Here is a 22,490-nt window from a genome sequence, read left to right as displayed (position 1 = left end):
GTCGGTGCATATCTTTTGACGCATTAAATTGTCACGGCCGAAAATTTTATTTATTTATTTGGCAATTAAATCTCATGATGAGTTGATTGAATGTTTCAGACGCATTATATATATATATATATATATATATATATATATATATATATATATATATATATATATATATATATATATATATTTATTTATTTATTTTTATTTTTATTTTTTTTGAATATATAGTAAGTCGTGGGATTATATTAAATTCGACATCCTAATGAATGACAAATCAGGAACAGTCAAAAGGTTAACATGGTCAACATTTAGTGTGCATTCATAATTCTTGAGTGAAATAAAGAAAATAAAAATTAATATAATTTGGTATGAATGTTTATTATTGTTTATCCACTTCTTTATATCATTTTTTTGTGGCCACTTAAATAATGCAAAAACTATAGATAAATAGACACGTCGTTCAAAATATTGATTTTACGGTTATATTCTTTTTTTTAAAAATAAAAAATAAGGAATATTTTCATATTCTTTGTTCTTTCTAAATAAAAATGGTTAAATAGACTTATAACCCCATAACTGATTTATATTTCACTTAATCTTCAAAATATGACAACATGTTTAAAGGTCATGCAACAAAAAATTTCAAAAGCTGCACAACATGATGAAACACTAAAGAACAATAAAAGCTGATACAAGAGAAATTCAAGAATCAAGGCAACCCTCAACTTAATGAAAAGAACTACTAAAGCATGCAGCATACATCCGATCATATATTTCTATGTTAAAATTATTTGGAAATATAATTTGTATTTTTAACACATGTAAAAGCATGATTTAGTCTCGTATTCTCAAGATTTTGACTTCATACTTCTAAGACCTTGTAATTGGCATCTCCAAAACTTGGACTACATATTTTCAAAGCTTTGAGTGACCATTTGTATTCTCTAGGAACAGGAAATTATTGTAGATGATTGCAACTGGAACAATTACATAATTTCACACTCTGTGTCAGAACTTTGTGATAAAATCGCAAATGTTCTCGGTGATTTCAGTGGGTTTTTCCTCGTTGATGAAATGGCCTACTTCTTTCATCACAACAACTTCATCGAGTAATGGCACATAATTCTTCAACCCACCCTTATGGATGAAGTCCTGGGCTCCAGGTGAGTGATAGGTTAGGTCCAGGTCTCCCACAATGAACTTTGCAGGCACTTTTATGCGTGCCCCAGTCCACGGTGCAGTAAGTTCCCAATTCCTAATCAGAATTTCAATCAGTAGATAGCAAAAGATGTTACTTCAATACTATTATAAAGGCACAAATGAAAACGAAGAACTGCATATCAATGTATGAGGACAATAAAATCACCAAAAATAGTTCTAGTAGGGAAGATAAAAGAAATTTATCATCTGTATTCTGAAGTTAACCTTGCATTCAAATTGTGGGTACAATGAAAATACAAGGCATCTTGATCATAAATTCAACAATAAGAATTTGGAGTCTAGGAAGTTTATTTTATCTAGACACTCAGGTTAAAACTTTTGGTAAGAGGATGTATTAAGTGTGCAGCAGCTGTTCTGAAACTTGCTACTGGGAATACTGTGTTCACGGTGGAAAAAAGAGTTAAAGTTGATCCTTTTTATCTAACAACTAGACCTATCAAAAATCAACATCCAAATTCAGATTTTGCATCTACTACCAGATTCCCTCACCAAGCAACTGAGTAATATAACTTTTTTGACATGTCTACCAGAGGATGATGAGATGAAAGCTAACAGTTAACACAGAATTTAGGGCTTGCTCAGATTTAAATTTCTTTAACCAATAAGGAGTACAAGTGTAAATTCGCAATGCAAAATTCTTTCTATGGGCTATTGATTATCTCTTTCTCGACATCAATTGCTTTATTATTTTTATTGCAACATACTTAAGTCTATTCATCAACCAGGTTGAAACTGCTCACATCTTCCAATTCTGCTATACAGAATCAAAGACCTACAACTGTTCTACCTGATGCAATGTGAAGTATTTCAAATGCATATGACAAGTGATTAACGAAGAAACAATTTAGTTTTCTAATACATGTTACAAAAATATAGCACTAACAAATAAATAGGGAACTAGGAATTTACGTTGCTCTAAGTATTTCAATATAGCATAGAGCAGAAATCATGGCCAACTTACAAGTCTAAAGACCGATAGTAGTTCAAACCTCCTGTAAAACCAGCCTTCTCATATTTGCTTGTATAATAGTTGATGTCAACTTCAGATAGCCAAGAAGGCAAAGGAATCTTGGAATCAGAGCTACCCCACCCTTGATCCTCTGAAATATAAAGGGGACCTGGGTTGCGATATGTCAAAAACTTCTTGAGTACCCATGCAGTACCAAGGTGAGCAAATTCTGCTTCTATTTTTCCAGGTTCCTACAAATTGTATAAATTCATACAATGAGATTAACAACATTTTGATTTGCTTCCGAATTTAATGCAGGTCCAATGACATAAATGTAAGTTCTACAGAATAGCAAAAATGTGCACACTTTAATTTGTACACTGATTATCTAATTTGGTTTGGCAAGGAAAAAAATAACTAAAAGAAGTTACTTGAGAATGGAGCAAAGTGTCTAAAATTTAAGGTACGATCCAGGAACTACCAAATACCATCATGTCGATCCAAGGAAAAGATATTGAAGTGCAAAAATATATACATATCATGGAATATGGTTACTGGAGAAGAAACAGTTATCATTTGATGCTCTCTAATTTACAAGTACTTGTAAATACCACTCTGAACAATAGAATTTTGGTGACGGAAACATCTGTTGTTTCTGATCACAGTGAAAAATCAACATAAGTCTTCACATATATCTACATGTTTTTGCACTCAGTTCTTCCTCTAGATACTTCAATAACGATTGAAAGGGCGAAAGCAGGTTTACTTTATAAGAAAACTATTAGTTTTTACAAAAACATTTCTCAGAAACTAGAAAATTAGAGTATTCCTGTAAATAGTTCTCCTGGAAAACTAGTTCCCTGATTTTTAAAATTTTACATAAGACTAAAAGAATTACATATGCTCCAAGCCTCCAATACTTTCTATACTAGACTTTTCATCATTATAATTACAATTGTTGTTGATACTTCTGTCACCATCTTCCCACCAATAATAGGACCACTTTTACATTATTGTCATCACCACCATCATCACTATCATGGATGTTACCTTCACTACCACCATCACCACAGTCAGTACTCAGTACCATCCCGTCGCCATTCAATTTTCACTATTTGTATTTTCACCACTACCATGGTGCTACACTATTACTGTTTGTTGTTGCCACAACCACCACACCACTTTATGTCCATCATTTTTGCTGCTAACACTGTCTTCAACATAACCAAAGTTGTTGCCATCATAAATTCTGTGGCTGCAACCAATATCATCCCACCACCAGCACCCTTCCTACCACCATAACAATTGCATTCACCATAGACGCCACCAGCACCACCACTAGGATCACATATTAGAATTATAGCATAATATAATAGAGGTCACCTTTATTGCCAAAGATTTTCGCAAGATTTTTATATTACTGACCTGAAGCATGGATGAATAGCAAGATGTCCTCAACAAACATACGAAAGATGACTGAGGCTAACCTCATTCCCAAACCCAAAGAGAATAATTAAATTGTTGGAATAGTATGCACTAACCCCATTTCCAAATTTGTTGTTGTGAATAGTAAGTACATTCATAAAGATGACTGCTGCAAACCGTATATACATCGATTTGTTGATAATGATCAGTTAGCTTTCTGTGAATAACCTCCAGCAACAGGGAGAACAAGATTTAAGAGGCATAAGTAATTCATTTTTGGAAACGAAAAAAGAAAAATGCAAGACCTTTAGGCTTAAGTCCTTCATATATGGAAAATCAATAAAATATGCAGGTGATTCATAACATGCAGCTGACTCAGTGATAAGGCTTTTTGTCAACATGATTGTAACATGCAGCCAATAATAAGCACATTATTGTGTAGGAAACAAAAGCTTGTTGGTATCCTATGCTTATATAATCACGGATCCACAGACAATGAATTCTTTTTAAGAAGTGCATAGATAGAACATTTCTGTCTCTCACACACACACCCACAGCATGAATTGTAATTCTATGTGATTAATATCAAGATTTATCAATGAGAAAGAATGATAGATCCGTTACCCATTGGTGAGAAAAAAGTCATGGTGTACAACTAAAGATGTAAGCAAGAGCCATTGATTTGTGTACCCATTGGTGAACAAAAAAATCATCATGTACAACTTCCCATGAATGAGGCCAAGGAATCAACCTTGTTTGCAAGCAAGTAACCGATTATAGATCCAAAGAAATTAGATGAGAAAAAGAGGCTTCATAATACCTCAATTGAGTGCTAGGTTGGAAAATGGAGAAATAAGTAAACACCTGGAACCGGCACATGTAGTAATCATCTCCAAAGACTGTCCTCAGATACTCCAGCGACTTCCTCGTTGGGTTTCGGGGGGTGAAGGCCTGGCTTAAAGTCACCATTGCCTTCACCTTGTCCGGCCGGAACATACTCAGATTCCACGCCACCATCGACCCCCAGTCGTGCCCCACCACAAACACCTGTCGCCATCGAACAAGAACACAAACTTGGACCAACGAGCACACGCAATTCGACACAAAGAGAATCCAATGCTTCGATCACCTTGTCTTGGCCAAGCGAGTCGAGGAGGGAAATCAGGTCACCGACGATGTGGAGTATAGAGTAAGCGGCGGCGGCGGGAGGCGCGTCGGTGTCACCGAAGCCACGGAGGTCGGGTGCGACGGCGCGGAACCCGCGGGCGGCGAGGCCATGCATCTGGTGGCGCCAGGTGTACCAGAGCTCCGGGAAGCCGTGGAGGAGGAGCACCGTGGGGCCCTCCCCCTTCTCGGCCACGTGCATATTGATACCGTTCACGGACACCATCCGGTGCGAGATCCCTTCGCCTGCGCCGTCGTCCGTCGGCGTGGGGGCCGCGGTGGAGACGGCGCGGCAGGCGCCGCTGCGGGGAAGACGAGAGCGGAGGGCGCGAGCGACACGCAACATCGTGGGTGAGTGGATCCGGATTGCTTTCGCCGAAGGCAACTGCACGCCATAATATTGGGCTATTTACAGTTAAATTGTTGGGATCCTGATTGCTTCCGCCGATGGTCACCACCCGCTTCCGTTTAACAAACTTGCATTCAAAGTAAAATATTTAATTTTTGTTTTTTATCATACTGTAAATCTACTGATAAAATATACTATACATACGTAAAAATAATATTAAAAAATAAAAAGAAATATATAATTTCGATCCTCATCATTCAAAAATATTGATTTTGTTCTCCCTTTCAACTTTATTATTATTTTTGAATGATAATCCTCATTTCTTCTACTTAGTTATCCTTTTGGACGACCTATTCAATCACGATGTTAGTGATGGTCATCATCTCCTGAATCGTCTCATTTCTTTTCCTTCGCTGTTATACCTAACTAATCTGATTTCGTATAAGATTGATGGCTCATGATCAAAATTATCATTTTATTTTTTTAGTATTATTAGATTAAATATTTTACTTTCATAAATATAATATATCAACATAAATTTTTAAAATATAGAGATTGAAATACATAACTAATTGAGTAATCTGTAATTACCCATTATATTATATACCATCCATGCCACGTGGCATTATCTTAAACTGCCTAGTGGCATGATCTCAAACTGCCTAGTGGCAACTTTGGATTCATGATTAAGCTGCCTAGTGGAGTCGATAAACTCTATCCATATTCGATTTGCTCTTTCACTCACGAGCTAGTCACAGATCGATCGATCAGCTATCCTATCAGATTGAATCGCTATACTAAGGATATTACAAGACATAAGCCAGTTATACCATCAACGAATCATATAAGATAAACGATATTTACATATTAATTATCTCATCAAATCGAATTGTAATAAAAATATTATAAAAACACATGATATAGAGATTATCGACATTTGTAGGTACACTAATTTGTAAGCAAGAATTGAATATAAAAAAAAACCTCATTGTAGAAGAAACTTATCCAATGTTGGTTCAACAGTCAATCTACACAGTAATCTTCTACTTGTGGGTTCCTAAGCGAGGAGTTCTTAAGATGCTTCTCAGATCTTAAAAGTATCCGATATTATTCGAACATGAAATGTTACTTGAATAATAAAATTTACGTTTACCCGTCCGACATATTGAGCTGATAAAACATCCGATTGAGTATTATGATAGACTTAATGTTAAGATGTTAATATATCACATGACACGTTGAATAACTTAGTTGTTTGTGGAAACATTCAATCGCCATGCAACATGACTCCACTTTATATCAAGCAAAACACCCGACAAATACAAGAATCGACATCGATCCAAATGTCATCAGACACTCGAGTCATTGGATTGTAAACATTATAAGATTAAAAAAATAATCTATAAATTTATTTTGTTTTATCTTCTTCCTTTCTTCGTGAACAAAGATATAATTAATTTCTCTGTTGTTAAGATTGCCCAACAGGGAACTAAGATTATAAAAGGAAAACTCGTGCTTAGATATTCGTGGGGAATTATTTTTAGCTGATCTAAAGGGAATTATAAGACCACCACATCCGACCATCCATCCACTAATCATATTTACCGTTCGTTAATCTTAACCATAAAATACATATTTTTTTTCCTTTTTTGCTTTTGTAGGACAAGAAGGAGAAAAAAAAAAGAAACTACAGAATTGCCACCATCGACATCTCAGCCGTCCATCACGATCGTTCAAACGAAACGGACATCACCCCACGCAGCCACCTCGCCCGCCGCCGACTCCTCGTGCTCCAGCCCCAGGAACGTCTCCAAGCTCGAGATCCGCTCCCGCAGTCCCTCCTCCAACGACGCCTCCGGCGCCGCACAGCACGACGCCGAGCTCTCCTCCCCCGCCCCTGCCTCCGCGGCCCCGGCCCTCCGCTTCTTGGGTGGCACCGCCGCCGTGTCCCCGCCCGCGGCGACAGCGGCGTCCGGGAAGTTGAGCTTCGCCTTGCTCCCCCGGATCTCCAGCGCCGCCGCGTCGTACGCCCGCGCCGCCTCCTCCGCCGTCCCGTACGTCCCCAGCCACACCCTCGCCCCCTTCCTCGGGTCCCTTATCTCCGCCGCCCACTTCCCCCACGGCCGCCTGCGTATCCCCCTGTACAACGTCTTCCGCCGCCTCTCCCCTTGCCCCGCGGCCCTAGTCTTCGCCTCCTCGCCCTCTTCCCCTGCGACAAAAGATCAGCACTGCACCATGAGAAGCTGAAGCAGTAACAACCGAACGAGAAGAAGGGCGTTACCGTGACGGGGTTGGAGTTCGTCGTCCGGCGTGACATCACGACCATCCACGAAGTCGGAGATGATCGCTCCGCCACACATCTTCGCCCCCCTCAACCGGCGCAACTGGATCTGTGGGACGGACCAAAAGCCTCGGATCAGAGAAATGGGAACCTCAAAGCAAGGCCGTTGCAACACTTCACCGTTTCCCCCGATCCCACCTCTCCCATCCGCATTTATAGCCCTCAACTCTCAGCCCTGTCTCTTATTCTCTAATTTTAACCTTAATCAAATATTACATTTAATAATCAAAGGGAAATATTTAAAGCTTTCTTTTAATCTTCCCACTAAAACTACTATTACCCTTTAAGAGAAGTGACACGTGATAGAGACCGTCGGTGAGGCATCTGCCGTAGGATGGTCGACAGCCCGAGTTACAAAGTCCACGTAGAAGGACGGCGACAGAGGATGGCGGCTAAATAAAATTCTGGAAATGCCCCGATGAGAAGGACTTGTTCACGGGAGGTGCCATCGGGAGTGCGTCCAAGTCCAAATGCGTCTCCCCTCTCGCCGTAAAAGAATAGATGGGGTGGGGGGGGGAGGGATGAGTCGGGTCCGCCGCGAGACGGGGGAGACGGCGTCTGGTTCAGTGTATCCCAGGGGCATAAGAGTAAAAGGACGTGGTAGTGTTGCAATTGGGTGGGTGGGGCGCGGCGCCTCGTGGTGTGGTGTCGTGTGGTGTGGTGTGGTCCAAAGGTGGGGCCCTGCTGCCTTGAGGTACGGGGTCGGAGGGTCAAGGTTGTGGTGCCCGTTTGGCGTAGGTTGGAGTTGGACGATGCATGTGGCTTTGAGATTCGTGTTAGCATCGGAAGTCGAGCGTTGGAACTGCGCGATGCGTGTGGGTTTGCGATGGGTGTTGACATCGGGTGTCACGGGAGACGGACGGTGATGCTGCCGGCGCATCGTTGGCTGTACCACGACTGCATGTCATGTCGTGCATTGTCACAAAGGTCGGTATCGATTCACGACATGGTTTCGCAGGACAAGAATCAAAAGTCTGACCGCACCAATGCTAAGGAATAGTGATCGATGTAGTTGTGAGATTATTTGGAGCAGATGATGACGACTTCATTGGCTTGTAAGTCAAATCCACGTCGACGATGGAAGAACACTTGCCAACTTGTTGTTTCGCAGGGCTTTCGTTGTTCGGCCGACAAGAAAAGCAGAGCTTTCACTGAATCATAGTGACAGATTCTGCTATTTTTTACTGCTTGTCGAATTACTTGAGAACGAAACAGAGCTTTCATGAATTGTCGCGACGCAATACGATATTAATTACGTGCCGATTTCCTTGTGAACGAGTGATATAAAAGAATAATTAGACATGATCGTGACCGGGGAGCAGAAACTTGATATATCAATTGATATGAAGAGCATGATGCATAAGCAACGTCACACTTATTCGATGGATATATCAATCAAGACTTAATTTCACGAGATCAATGCTATGACACCGATAAAGATGATGATATGTTAGGCAAGAGTTGATTCCATAATATCAACAATATAACATCAATGGAGATATCAAGTCAACCCCACAAAGTGGAACTATGCATTTGATAAAGAAGCTATCTCAACAAAGCTGTTATTCCATAATCACAACCCTAACCCATTGATGATCGAATGATACACATAATCATTCTTATCATTATCATGATTTCAATCGATCAAATTTTTAGAACCCTCGCTAATGTACTAGTCAAGTATCCCCCGATGTGATTTTTTATAATGTCCTGACCTATCTTGATTGACTTCAAATCCTGTAAGTTAGACAACTCGAATATTTAATAGCTAGCAACCACGTTACTGGTAATGCAGAGATCCGAAGATCATCCAGCAGTAGAACACCCCAAGCAAACAGCATGCATCAAACATGTCGAGAACACAGTTTGAAACGTAATAACTTGGCGATTCTTTCACCTGATCACACTAATTGACACACAATGGACATAAAATAGTCTCCATCTGTAGTATTCATGACATGTAGTACTATTACCTACTAATCTAAATCAACTGAACAGCATTTAAGATGGATATGGTGGGAGGCATATTGCCTGCGGAAGTCTACTTGCAAATCATTTGTTTGGCCTGTACATACTTAGATATGCCTTCCATATGATTTATATACAGAAAATGAATCAGCAGCATCAACAACACACTCTACAGATATTGCTACATAGTTTCCACAAATAAAAAGTAATTAACAAAATAGTTAACCAACATGATCTATAAAAAAGTATACATGTCTTGCATTAAGATATTTGTGTGATGCAACATTGGAATTTTATTGCCACATAACTCAGAAACATATATTTACTATAAAATTCACAAATGTAATCCTTCTGAATTGGAATGGATAAAGAAAGAGAATGGAACAATAAATTGCAGGAACATAAAACTAGGGTCAATGAAACTTAGAACTCAGATATACGGAACAAAAAATTCACATTTATCTCAAAACCTAACTAGTAGAACTAACAATAAATTGCAGGAATATAAACCTAGGGTCAATGGAACTTAGAACTCAGATATATGGGACAAAAAAATCACATTTATCTCAAAACCTAACTAGTGGAGCTCCTGCACATGATTTTTCATGATCCTCCAATGGATCAACTTGTCTCATAAAATGCAATGACAAGCTTGTTTAGTACAAAATGGTATGCAACTCAGGTAGGGTTGTCAACCTCATCCATTACATGAATGATAGAAGGAGCACACTTACTGACTGGGTTGAAAAGGCAACACTAGATAGAATTGATCTCAGGTTCCCACCCATCACAGCTTCATGTCATCCAATGAACATCTTGCAACCCTGAGTTCTGCTCTATAATGGGTCCTATACTGATGGGAGAAGGTGTCTCTGATGATGATGATTCTGCTGCTGCTGCTAATTAGCTCATAAGGTAAATAAAATAAATTATCACTCTAAACTTTAAAATATTATAGGTATCCCTACACAAATGAAACTTATTAAATATATCCCTTCAGTCATCCACCTGTAGCCTAACATTAATTTTTGCTTGTGCAAATTTACTCATTTTCCGTTTTTCAAATATGCAATAGGAAGTATGACACTTATCTCTCAATGCCTCAATGGTAGGTATTTCATATATGTCCCTCAAACTAGACTTGTAAGTGGGAAGTGCCTCTATCCTCCTTACAAGAGAGGCGCAAAGAAGTGAAAAGGACAAAGAGGGTTTAATTCTCAGCATATTTCCATACGTGAGAGGACTTTAAAAGGGAGAGACTGGCTATAGGAGGGTTTTGGTAAAATTAGATCAAGTTCCAGAGGGACCGGTTAGGTCAGGTAGAGAGAGTAAGAAATGACTTGATTACATTAATAAATTTGGTTCACAATAGGCATTTCAGAAGTTTGACTGATCCCTATCTTTGTTGGATCATTTAACTGAGATTTGGATGTGTGATATTAATTAAGAATCCTTATGTATCATAACCAAGGTTCAAACAAGACAGCCTGAACTAAAGATTTGACATTAGATAGATCAGAAACTTGAAGTTAAGAAATAAGCATTCATGGCAAAAAAATGTAGAGTTTTTTTGCTTTTGCTTTTCATTAGGAAAAAGGAAAATGAAATGAAAAAGACTGACCAATTTGCTTGCTAAAGAAGACAGCTTGTGACCCTTAAAAAACACAATGAAAAATAAATGATTCAAGCAGAATCAATTAAGACAAGCCAGTCTGATCTGGTGTAGGATTGGCTAATTCAAAATCTCAATTGACAACAATCTCACTGATCATCTCACTCTAAATATCTGCATTATGTGATCGCTGATTATGGATCTTCTGACTATTAAAACTTTAACGATAATCCTAATTGACTAAATGAACAAGCCATAAACAATCTCAAGGATCATCCCACTCTAAATATCTGGGTTATGTGATTGCTGATTATGGATCTTCCAACTATTAAAACTTTAACCATAATCCTAATTAACTAAATGAACAAGCCATATGACTAGGCATATATCATAGACGAACATCATAACCCCAAGAAGCTCTGCGAGCATATTCTGATACAAGAAAAACTATGTTATTCTGATCAATGCAAGAGACTGAAAGCAGGCAGAAAGTACTAATTAGATCATGTTGAACAAAATTCAAGGTGCAACAGGATAATTATTTTATTCATGTAACCAATATGCTCAAGTAATATTATTGCCTCAAGGAAAAGAACAGTGTAGCCAATCCCAAATAATTGGGATATTACTATTGATTGTGGATCTTGGTTGTTGTTTTTGTAGGTAAACTAGTCAGCTTTTACATAAGAAATTGTTAAGCATGCAATAACAATGAAGAGAAGATGATGTGCAGCTTAACAACAGAATCATCAAAATAGAGAAGTTTAGTACAGCAATATTGAACAAAATGTGTTAAAAGTTCCAAGATGTTTATTGAGAATAAACCTTTTCTCAAAAAACAAAGATGAAATTATTTCAATCTAATGTTGCCAATTGAAAAGTAAATAAAAACCTTACAGCTTCATATACATAACTTCAGTAATAATACAGGAAGGAGGGCAAAAACTCCAAATTGATCTCTAATCGGCAAATTTTTTTAAACGGTGGATTGTACTTCTAGCAAGCCTGTTACCGGGATCAATTTTCAGAACCATCCTCAGATCTTCAGCGCCAAGTTTGTACTTCTCCATACTCTCATACAGAAGAGCGCGTTGCACTAGCATTGGGACATTTGTGGTGTCTTTATCTAACACCTACAGACCAGCAACATTTAAGATGTTTTAGTTCACAAAGATAAAACCTGAAAAATAGAGCTTGAAGACTTGTAAATACCTTTGAGCAGTCAGTCACAGCCTTCTTATACTCACCAACTTCTTTGTAGCATGAGGCTCTACAAGACAAGACCTCACTCAACGAATCATTATCCCCAGACTTCTCCAATAGCACCACTGCCCACGAAAGCCACTTGATAGCATCTGCAAATTGCCCCTGCTTATAATTGTCTAATCCCTTAGTCATTGCTGCTGGTGCAGTAGTGCCTGCCGGTGGCGGTGGCAGCCCTTCAAGCTCAGTTGTCGGCCCACAGGTTTCATGCCCTCCAAACTCAGAACCCAAGTCCCAGTCATTTATTTCAGAGAATTGCTGACTCACTGATGACTCTGGAGCAACTCCAGCAGCAGGGGCAGGTGAAGAGAAGAACATATCCAATGGATCTGTGCCATTTTTAGGGGAGGCAGTTGGCTGTGGTGGTGGTGGAGCTGAAAAGCTCTGACCTTGCGTCATAATATGCGCGTTTTTCATCGAATTGATATTCTGGAACGCGCCAAAAGGGAAATCATCAGCAACAGAGTTGCCACTGCTCACATTGGATGAGTTTACCGATGACATTGGTGCCTTCGGAGAGGGCTTTGATCCAAAGCCAATCAACGAATCAAAAGGATCGCTTTTAGCAGTCACCGGCCGCACCCCAGTTGCCGATCCCATCGGCTGCCCACCACCTCCCATAGCTGTCCTGATCTTAGGATCAGGCTGAGCAAAAGATGAGGAATTTCCAAGAAGATCCGCAGATCCCCAGCTGCTAGGTCTCATAGGGGTACTATTCGCCGCGGAAGCCGCGGTCGTGGTGGTCGATCGAGGGAGTGAATCAGATAAATTACCCATGGAGAAGGCGTTCCTTGGGGCAGCGGACTTCAAGGGGACGTTGCTAGATCCGCTGCGGCCCTGGCCAAGGGCGGATCCGACGAGATCGCCGAAGAGATTTGGGTCCGATTTCGGAATCCCGATACCAGAGGAGGCGGAACGAGGAGGAGCAGCGGATGCCCATGTCTTGCCGAAGATATCACCGACCATGGAAACGGGAGCGTTTACGAGGTTGCCAGATCTAGCAGCGCCAGTTACTACGGAGGGGGCGGCGGGGGTCCACGAGGACCGGGACGGCTGGTGCGACCAGGCGGGGGCGGTGGGCCTGGAGGCGGCGGCTGGGGTTGCATAGGGGCTGGATTTCTGGTCCTTGAGGGGGCGGGACGCGGAGCTGCGGGTGGAGCCACCGAGGCCGAAATCGAATTGGTCCGTATCGAAGGAGGGGGCCCGGTGGGAGCTGTTGCCATCGAAGTTCATAGTGGCGCAGGGAGAACTGATTACCGCCGGCACAAAACGTCCGATCGGCGAGGGCAGTCTGACGGTTGATATCGAGCGGTGCGTCCGGTCTGGTTCGGCCCGGCTCGGTTTTATCAATCGCGATTCGAGATCGCACGCACAAACAAGACAAAGCGGTTCAATTCACCATCAAGCTTGAATGCGCGTTGAGAATGACAGGAGTAAAGCATGAATCAATACTTTGTAATCTTTATGAGAACTATAAAGATACAAACCCTTTATTCTCCAAATAAAGGATAATTACATATTACCTTATGCGATTAGTTATGATTGATATATTAGGAAAGTAAAATATTTAATATTTATTCTTCTTACATCGTTGACGATAAAAAAAATAACATATGTTATCACATGCACAAAAGAAGACACGAAAAAAAGAATAAAAATATAATTTTTATTTTTTAAAATTATTAATTTTATATAAACTTCTCATTTTAATCGAATACCTCGTCTCCTCCTTTTTTACAACTTGATCGATTGTCGCTCGCTACACTGACTCCCTCGTTTGTCACACTCACTCATTCACTAATAGGTTCATCGCCACCTGTAACTCCTCCTTCCTGAAGCCCATCGCTTACCACTCCATCGTGTCCAGGTGTAGACTACGGCTCTTTAGCGAGAACACATGGGCCAGGATCTCCAACACCCTATTGCTGCTATAAAACCCCACCTTGATGTCCGCCACTTCGCACTCCATTAACTGCATGAACCGCACCTCCTCCCCTCCTCTACTCGCCTGCCACACTTGCTCACTCGTCGCACCCGCTCATTCACTAATAAGTTCATTGCCACCTATAACTCATTCCCGAAATTCATTGCCCATTGCTCCATCATGTCCAAGTGTAGACTATCACTCTCCGATGAGAACGCGTGGGCCAAGATCTCCAACACCCTGTCGAAGGGCTCGTTGTCATCGCTATAAAACCCTGCCTTGAAATCTACCACTTCGTACTCCGCCTACTCCACGAACCGCACCTCCTCCCCTCCTTTATTCACTAGTCGCCCGCCACACCTGCTCACCCCCTTGCCCATCGCTCCTCATGAGTGAGTTGGTTTAAAAGAGGAGAGGAGGAAATCCATTAAGATGTGAAATTCATATAAAATAAATAATCTAAAAAATAATAAAATTATGTTTTTATTTATTTTTCATCATGTGTGACAACACGTGTAATTTTTACATGCAATAAACAATATAAGTGTGCTTGAATAAAGCAGTTCCCACAACTTAGCTAATCAATCAAAGAGTTATAACACCTATTGTCTCAAACAAAACCTTTTATTTGTGACACCAAAGAAGCCAGAAAGTAAGACACAAGTCACATACCACAATCCACTTGGCACCAAAATTTGTATTCAGTTATAGCACCAACTTTGGCATCACAAGGAACATCAAAAATAAGAATGTAAAAAATGAAGCATATACTTAACCTCAACAATTGTAGTAACACAATCATTACAAAGAATATAAATCACAAATACACACCATACAAAAATAAAACCGCCCTTTTCGGTGAAAATCACAGCTAGAAATGAAAATAAGCAAAGGGCACTGTCACCATGTATTGTAGAGAAAATTACAAATAACACACACAATCACGAGCATAACACTTGCATACTTATCTACCAAATATCTAATGTTACAATAACCTGTTTGAGTCTTTACTTTTCTCACAATGAATGACTACTAATCATACTCAGTACAGTACAGGCCTTAATGATGTGCATCGTTTGCTAAATATATTATTTAGACTAATAAGATTTTGAACTAGAAGCATGACAAACATTAGGGACTAATAATTTCAGATAAACCAATTTTAACATTTTCTATGAGAAAAACTGTGTAATTTAAATGGATAAACAAACATTTTATACAAATAATATTTATGGATATTTTGGATCTATTATCTAACACAAAAGAAAGAACTAGAAAAACATTGATCATAAGTTTTGTATAATTAATATTTAAGTGTTTATACCAAAGAGGAACATCAAAAGTTTTGTATGACAATTATTTGCACTTTACATTAACAACAGAAAAAGAGAAAACCTAAGTGGCAGTAAGGCCAATTATGCTTTACTGATTGAATTATTGGGCAGTTAGGAAATATGTATAAAAATTTTGTACATCCAAGATGAGAATATTGAAATGAATGCATAGAAAGTTACCAAGAAATATTTTCATTTGCAAGCAATTAAGTCTGGATCCGACAGGTTATCAAACTATGAGAAGAAGAACAGTTTGTTATTTCAACAATCTTACAAGTTAGCCTGCATAAACATTTATAACAAATATGCTGAGTTGTCTAGTAACAAGAATACAGCACAAGAAGCCAGTATAAGACTATTATGTGCAAAAAAAAATCATTTGTTGTTATTTTCTTATAATGACTAGAGTTCTGAATACAGTTTGTATGAACTAAGATTATATAAAAATTTCAGCATGAGCAAACTGCACTCAGACTTTCAAGGGATGATAAATGCAGATCAAATATGGAGGGTACCACCAAATGTGAATAGACATCAACCTCTTCTAATAAAAAGAAGCAAAGGAGACAACAACACAGAGAATACAGGACAAAGATCTCGCAACATCCCTGCTTCTCATAACTAGCAATATGTAAAATAGATAACACCACTAAGACATGCAGGTTGATATATGTCCCTAGTATCATGAAAAGATTTTGATTGGGGAATGATTTAATGGACACCTGTCCAATGTGAAGCTTTTTCCACCATTGGATGAAAATTTAAATATAAAGAATTCTTGCTTTGAGACTCTGGAACTCCTGAATCCAATAATAAAAAGAAAACCTGGAGTTTATCTGACTGTTTTCCATATAATCTCAGGTTACTTGAAAGAATTTTCCAATAGAAACAGCTTTAGATGAAACAAACATACATTAAAAAAATCGGACACAGGATAAAGCAACATTACATAGAAAACCAGAGATGAAGAAAAGAAAAAACAACAAATCTACATAAACTCCAAAAGCAAATTACAGCAAGTGCAATACTAAATTTTACCGCATAGAATATGTTCGAGTTATGGATTAATAACTTTTCCCTCTATGCCAATTCAAAGTTATTAAAGCTTCCAGCAGCATATCTTACATCATACTATAAATCAGAGCATCTACTTTGATGGCTGTCTCACATGATATAAAAAGCACCACAATGTCAGAATAAGAAGCCACTTTGCAAATAGAACACTATGCATAATAGCTTCACCTAGCCTTAATATCCTCCTCTTGGTGGCCCATTCTCAGGCATTTGCTGCGAGCCAGGTTGACTCTGATCTTGCCCCCAGTTCCCCCTCTGCATTGGTTCTCTTCTTTCAACTCGCATTGTCTCTCGTCGCCTATCATACCGGGGTCGGGGCCTGCTTCTAGTTTGCTGCCTTTCGTTGAACCAAAACTGTGGCCGATGGATGACCTTACCATCAACAAATAGATCACCTACAGCATTCACATGAGAATAGAGATTATCACAAGTAATTATCATTTGTGAAATAAACAATAGCAAATTAATCACATGTAAGACAATATCCTAAAAACAACCAACAAGAACAAGTGAAGCACAACTTTAGATACCAACCTCCGTAGTCCTTGTTGGGCACGTCCAAATAAGAATCAGGCAATACCCAAAGAACTCCAGGCAATCCTGCAATGACCGATAAGAGATGATAAGGTTTAAGATTCAACAATCCGCCATTTCTAGCAGACAGAAACATCAACAGTACTTGAAACCAATACCTTTAACTTTGTAAGAAAGTTCTTCGGAGATCAAAGCCCCGAAACCCGTATAGGTCGTGGTGCAAACCGAGTATATCTTCTTCTTTGCCTCCTCCTCACTGCAACCAGATCATTCCATAACCAATGACCTCTAAAGATTAAGCCAAAATCCAAACTTTAGGAGAAAGAACTCTTTTCCTAAGTTACGAAGAAGGGTATTCTCTGACCTGCTGACGACAGCGGCGAGGGTCTTAACGTAGGCGGCGATCATCTCCTCCTCCGAGGGTTTGGGGTCCTGGGGAAACTCCATGACGATGAGCCAGTGCTCGTAGTCACAGCCGTCGAGGAGGATGGTCTCCTTGGGAGGGCGATTACTCCAGTTAGGGGAGGGGTCATTGAGAGGAGAGTATCCCGAGCCGGATGTCGTCTTCCACCGGGCCGAAACGAGCCTTGGCACCGCGCCAGCGAGCCAGGGAACCTCAAGGGTGGCGACGGATGCGGAGAGGCGTGAGGGAAGAGGGGGCGGAGGAGGATGGGAGAGCGGGGATCGCAGGGGAGAGTGATTGGAGGAGAGAACTCGGGAGAGGAGAGAGGAGCGGCCGCGTCGGGTCACGGCCGCCATGGAACGGTCTCAGGGTGTGTGTTCGCTTCAAGCTCATCTCCCATTTATGGGCTGAGACGTCACCCCCAGGCCCGGTGATCTTAAGCTCCATCGTTCCACGTCATCTTATAAGCTGCCTTCATCACCTTGAGAGTACATCCATGTCATCTCATAGGTTGACTTTATTTAATATAAATAAATATCATATTTAATCTTGATCAAACATAATAATAAGAATAAAATCATGAAATCAAACTATTTGAAATCAATTAGATGGACCTTATGTTATCATTATCGTTGAGATTCTTAAAAGATCATATGCTTGTTAAGTTTAAAATATTTAATTTTTTATTTATAATTTAATTTTTTAATATCTTCACAGTGATTGAATAAAAATAATAACTTAATAAAAAATAAAAGATATTTTTTTGTGAAGGTATCATTTGGGATCCTTATAAAAAAGAAGAAAAGTAACTCCTTAGAAAGCCTACTATTGACAACTCTTCTTCCATCATAAGTGACTAAAACAAATGAGGCTTCTAAGATAAAATCCTATAGATATCCTTTAGAATCCACTCGGATTAATAAAATCGTATGGTGGCATGAAGGCTCCTATATACAACATTTGACAAGTTATTTAGTATATTTTCAATCATAAATTCTTACATGTTGGTGATAAAATTTGTACATCTATGCCACTCTTTTTTATGTTCCGTAAGGGATGATGACATGGAAAAGTTGTGGTGATTTATTTAGGATTAGCATTTCATAAAATTTTAAAATAAATTATAATTAGGTGTGTTAGAAAAAAAAATACCATTCATGTTTTTATTAACATGACGTGGTCCCGATCGATATATGCAGAGTCATCCGGAATAGAGAGTGGTTTTCTCAGACACTTAAGTTAGTATTGAGGTTACTTTTCTCTCTTTTTTTTTCTCTTTAAATTCAGAGTTAATGGTACATTTATATATTAACATCAACGAAAAAGAATATATCTGGAAAGATAGTTCATAATCGACTTTAATTGCTTTTTAACTCATGTGAATATTTCATAGGGAGACAGCCCATAATAGACTCAAGCTATCTCTTAGATTCTCAAAAATATTTTTACAAATATTCTATAAAGGAAGCAACTCAGTAACTAGATCGAGTTATCTCTTGGACTTCTATCCATGCGGGTAGGAGGCATCGGGTTACTTAAGTTTTTTTTTTCTCTCATATTTTACGTGAAGTTAGACATAATAGGCTAATTGTATATTCCTTATCAAGATGCATATTCATTCACATTTAGCATAATTCAACATTACAATGAAAAATAAGAATGTACTAACTATTAGTAATATAGATGAATGAATCTTATCCCATCTATTAACCTAAGATTTAGTATTACTGTATATTGCCTTCCTTTTTCATGGTAAGAATTCAAGCATAAGATCAATATATAATAGAATTCAAAAGATAAGAAATAGTAAGAAATGGTAAGACATAACATATTCTCTAAGATTCAAAATAATAGAATATGGTAATCACAAGAAACCTTGAAGGCAAACAACTGAGCCTCATAATGAGAATTACTAAAGCTTGTTCTTCGTGAATATATTAAGAATATAAATCAATACATCATATCTCATTATTTAAGCACATATTTGAAGCTCTTGATATCTTCATGCCCATTGATAAGATTTTTATGCTATTATACATAAATTGGTGGATTTTTTTTAATAAAGAAGTTTTCATTGTAAATCACTGAATGGATTTATGTCTTTTTTATTTTTTTTGTCGACAATATTCCAAATTGAAATGATATATAAAAAAATTTATCAAATTCATCATCCAAAATTTTCTCTAATAACCAAATCAAGGTTTTGCTTCATCATTCCCATAGTCCAATTTGTCACTTGAGTCATTCTCTCCATTTTCATTATTTTTTTCTCATTCGATTCAAGAATATTCGATTATCTATAGGACCCTATTCATATCGGTCTAAAATAATTTATTCTTTCACTTTTGATGTGATTTGATATTGAGATTAAATTATGTCCTTGTCAAGAAAAAATATATAGTATTATCCTACTCCAGTGTATAAACTCGATAAATCCATATAACTAACTCGTTAACTTATTAAGTTTGAATTACTGACTCGAAATATTATCATAAATAAGTTAGATTTTCTCCTGAGTTTAAAATTTTAATTAAAAATATTAGAAAACTACATTGATATTATCAACAATTGAATGTGCAATTCATCCTCTGTTCATGTCATGCTTTGGAAAAGAGATGAACACTTTATTTCCCATCATAAATAAACTAACCCTTAGTTCACAAGTTGGCATACAACCAAAATGCTTGAAACCACCAATTGCCATTGTCACTATCCTCCTTTTGCAGTGGGCAAAGAAATATCCTACCCACTGCTTAAGAATCACATGTTTTGCTATCACTTTCCATGGATTGGATAGGATTGTGGCCTTCCAATGGGCATATTACAAGCACCAACTTTGACCCACATATGACCATTGGATGCATGATGGCCATTGTTTTAGAATTGTCTTATTCATCTGAGAATCAACCTATATTGATCTTAGATATTTTTTTTTTATAGTGGATTAGTGGTGAAGATGATATTTGATCACCATGTCTTTTCATCACCATCATCATTCTATTGACTTAGGTATAAAAATTATTGGATGATGTCCTAAATTTTAAAACTTTAGAAAACTAGCTTCCGAAAAAAAAAATCTGATATAATATTTTATTCATGATTTTAGAATAATTATCTTTATGATGATGAAGAACACAAATTTCACATATAGAAAATTGCTCGAGTTATAAATAAAGTCAACTACTACTATGCCAAAACTTGATTAGTGAATGTAAATAATTATACTACTACTTAATATACCTGTGTAGTTGCCATCATATAGCTAACCATTGTCTTCAACTTCCCCATCTCTTCTTATCCTCATCATGTGTGATTGATAGTGATCATTCGTTGAATCAATAAAAAATAATTTAGAAGATAGTGTTTGTTTTTTTTTTTTTTGGTTTTTTCTTTTTGATTTTTATTTTTGAGAAAGGGATAAGCTACGAAGATGAGATTCGAGCCAAAACTTTACGAGAAACTATCAAAGTCTTTATCAGCAAGGCTAACTCATGCGAGTCTATTCATTCTTTGCTCACTATTCTCGACGATCGATTGCAGCCCTCTCCTTTTTTATATGTGGCTATTGGTCTTCCTCCTTTATCATCGATGACCTTCTCCTTTCTCTTTTTTCGTACATGTGCTCGAGCTAGTATAGTTAGGGGTCCTCATCGCCCTCACATGTGACCCCATTCTTCCTCCTTCCTTATAGGTTTGGTTGGGCTAATGTGGTTATCACACGAAGACAACTAGTGGTGGAGGTGATTAAGGGCTCGCTTGAGCGACGATGAACAGGTGATGAAGGCATAATTGGTCAGAACCTAACTAGTGATGAGGGCGCAAGCATTGTCGATGTACGAAGGCGATCAAGAGTAAAATCATCATTTATAAAAAAAATAAGTTATCTACGAAATTTTTTAAAAGTTGAGGTGTTTTATAAAAATTTCTTAAAACTAAATATTTTAAAAAAATCATCCTATCATTTTGTATCTTAATATAATATAATTGACTTTATAATCTTGAAGTTAATCATGGTCAAATACAATGATTATAAGATTAGAGATGTTATAACATTCGCTCAATTAAAATTAACAAAACTATATTTAGCCCTGATCGAAGATGACTCCTCTCACATAGCTCATTTCAAATGTCCACCTCGAAAGAATAGAATTGGACCCCAAAATTTCTCGTCTTCGTGACCATGTTGATGCAACATATCTAGTGGGCGCATGTCATATTCATAGGCTAAAATATCATATCAATGTGTCCAGTGCTAATTGATTGAGAAATAATAGTCATAATAATAATAATCTAGGAATGACATACATGCCAACAGCATACCTATTTCTTCTAGAACGTTGTACAGCATTCAAGTAGCTGTGGGCCTCTCGGTTGACGAAGCATCCGGTTGACCTTATGGCCCCACTCGACACATCATACATATAATACTCTCAATGTAACATGTAGCAACACCATAAATTATGGACACCTCCACACTCGATTTATAAGAATACACCTAGTACAATTTTATATCTTATCTATAACACTGACAAGTGTTATGGGTCGAAAACTATTATAATACACCACAACGGTGGAAATCAGCTTTTTTATATTTTCTTTTCTTTCCAAATCAAATATCTCATTTGATTTAATATAAATGGATAAATTTAAAACATGATAATATATATATATATATATAGTACGGGATTGATATCTTAACAGTACGTGATCTATACTCTATTGAATTCGTCGAACATTATCATATCTTGAATTTAGTATAAGTTAAGTCGAATCTATCGAACATTATCATATATTGAATTTAGTACACTATAATCGAACTGACATCTCAATATTACGTGATTGACACCTCAACACCATGTGATCTACACCTCAACTACAAGATTGAATTTGTCGAACATTATCGAATCTTGAATTTAGTGCACTATAATCGAACTAACA

General features: G+C 38.1%; 4 protein-coding genes across 4 annotated transcripts; all 4 read right to left on the bottom strand.

Annotated features, from left to right (window-relative positions):
* Positions 1–778: 778 nt before the first annotated feature.
* LOC135644494 (uncharacterized) lies at positions 779–5,181 on the bottom strand. Its single transcript, XM_065162102.1, has 4 exons — positions 4,716–5,181; positions 4,451–4,633; positions 2,174–2,412; positions 779–1,246 (listed from the first exon to the last, which is right to left on the bottom strand). The coding sequence occupies exons 1-4, from the start codon at positions 5,094–5,096 to the stop codon at positions 1,000–1,002; spliced, it is 1,050 nt and encodes a 349-aa protein (XP_065018174.1). The 5' UTR covers positions 5,097–5,181; the 3' UTR covers positions 779–999.
* Positions 5,182–6,686: 1,505 nt separating this feature from the next.
* On the bottom strand, positions 6,687–7,579 carry LOC103995299 (ethylene-responsive transcription factor ERF071). The gene is made up of 2 exons (XM_009415859.3): positions 7,381–7,579; positions 6,687–7,308 (listed from the first exon to the last, which is right to left on the bottom strand). The coding sequence occupies exons 1-2, from the start codon at positions 7,457–7,459 to the stop codon at positions 6,833–6,835; spliced, it is 555 nt and encodes a 184-aa protein (XP_009414134.2). The 5' UTR covers positions 7,460–7,579; the 3' UTR covers positions 6,687–6,832.
* A 4,231-nt stretch (positions 7,580–11,810) lies between these two features.
* LOC135645921 (uncharacterized) lies at positions 11,811–13,676 on the bottom strand. Its single transcript, XM_065164823.1, has 2 exons — positions 12,233–13,676; positions 11,811–12,153 (listed from the first exon to the last, which is right to left on the bottom strand). The coding sequence occupies exons 1-2, from the start codon at positions 13,514–13,516 to the stop codon at positions 11,980–11,982; spliced, it is 1,458 nt and encodes a 485-aa protein (XP_065020895.1). The 5' UTR covers positions 13,517–13,676; the 3' UTR covers positions 11,811–11,979.
* A 2,829-nt stretch (positions 13,677–16,505) lies between these two features.
* On the bottom strand, positions 16,506–17,977 carry LOC103995301 (multiple organellar RNA editing factor 3, mitochondrial). The gene is made up of 4 exons (XM_009415862.3): positions 17,514–17,977; positions 17,308–17,405; positions 17,150–17,215; positions 16,506–17,010 (listed from the first exon to the last, which is right to left on the bottom strand). The coding sequence occupies exons 1-4, from the start codon at positions 17,906–17,908 to the stop codon at positions 16,790–16,792; spliced, it is 780 nt and encodes a 259-aa protein (XP_009414137.1). The 5' UTR covers positions 17,909–17,977; the 3' UTR covers positions 16,506–16,789.
* Positions 17,978–22,490: the final 4,513 nt, after the last annotated feature.

The sequence above is a fragment of the Musa acuminata genome, chromosome BXJ3-8 (assembly GCF_036884655.1).
Source record: "Musa acuminata AAA Group cultivar baxijiao chromosome BXJ3-8, Cavendish_Baxijiao_AAA, whole genome shotgun sequence".
Taxonomy (NCBI): Eukaryota; Viridiplantae; Streptophyta; class Magnoliopsida; order Zingiberales; family Musaceae; genus Musa; species Musa acuminata.
This window is presented reverse-complemented; position numbering and strand designations above follow the sequence as displayed.

What these genes read in the sequence shown, in the direction of transcription:
- LOC103995299 (XM_009415859.3), bottom strand. Translation starts at nt 7,459, where the DNA reads ATGTGTGGCGGAGCGATCATCTCCGACTTCGTGGATGGTCGTGATGTC. An exon ending in CGAACTCCAACCCCGTCACG is followed by an intron (nt 7,309 to 7,380) that starts GTAACGCCCTTC and finishes CTTTTGTCGCAG; the next exon opens with GGGAAGAGGGCGAGGAGGCG.
- LOC103995301 (XM_009415862.3), bottom strand. Translation starts at nt 17,908, where the DNA reads ATGGCGGCCGTGACCCGACGCGGCCGCTCCTCTCTCCTCTCCCGAGTT. An exon ending in CTCGCCGCTGTCGTCAGCAG is followed by an intron (nt 17,406 to 17,513) that starts GTCAGAGAATAC and finishes ATCTGGTTGCAG; the next exon opens with TGAGGAGGAGGCAAAGAAGA. An exon ending in GCCCAACAAGGACTACGGAG is followed by an intron (nt 17,011 to 17,149) that starts GTTGGTATCTAA and finishes TGAATGCTGTAG; the next exon opens with GTGATCTATTTGTTGATGGT.
- LOC135644494 (XM_065162102.1), bottom strand. Translation starts at nt 5,096, where the DNA reads ATGTTGCGTGTCGCTCGCGCCCTCCGCTCTCGTCTTCCCCGCAGCGGC. An exon ending in ACTACATGTGCCGGTTCCAG is followed by an intron (nt 2,413 to 4,450) that starts GTGTTTACTTAT and finishes TACAATTTGTAG; the next exon opens with GAACCTGGAAAAATAGAAGC. An exon ending in TACTATCGGTCTTTAGACTT is followed by an intron (nt 1,247 to 2,173) that starts GTAAGTTGGCCA and finishes AATTCTGATTAG; the next exon opens with GAATTGGGAACTTACTGCAC.
- LOC135645921 (XM_065164823.1), bottom strand. Translation starts at nt 13,516, where the DNA reads ATGAACTTCGATGGCAACAGCTCCCACCGGGCCCCCTCCTTCGATACG. An exon ending in CTGTGACTGACTGCTCAAAG is followed by an intron (nt 12,154 to 12,232) that starts GTATTTACAAGT and finishes GCTGGTCTGTAG; the next exon opens with GTGTTAGATAAAGACACCAC.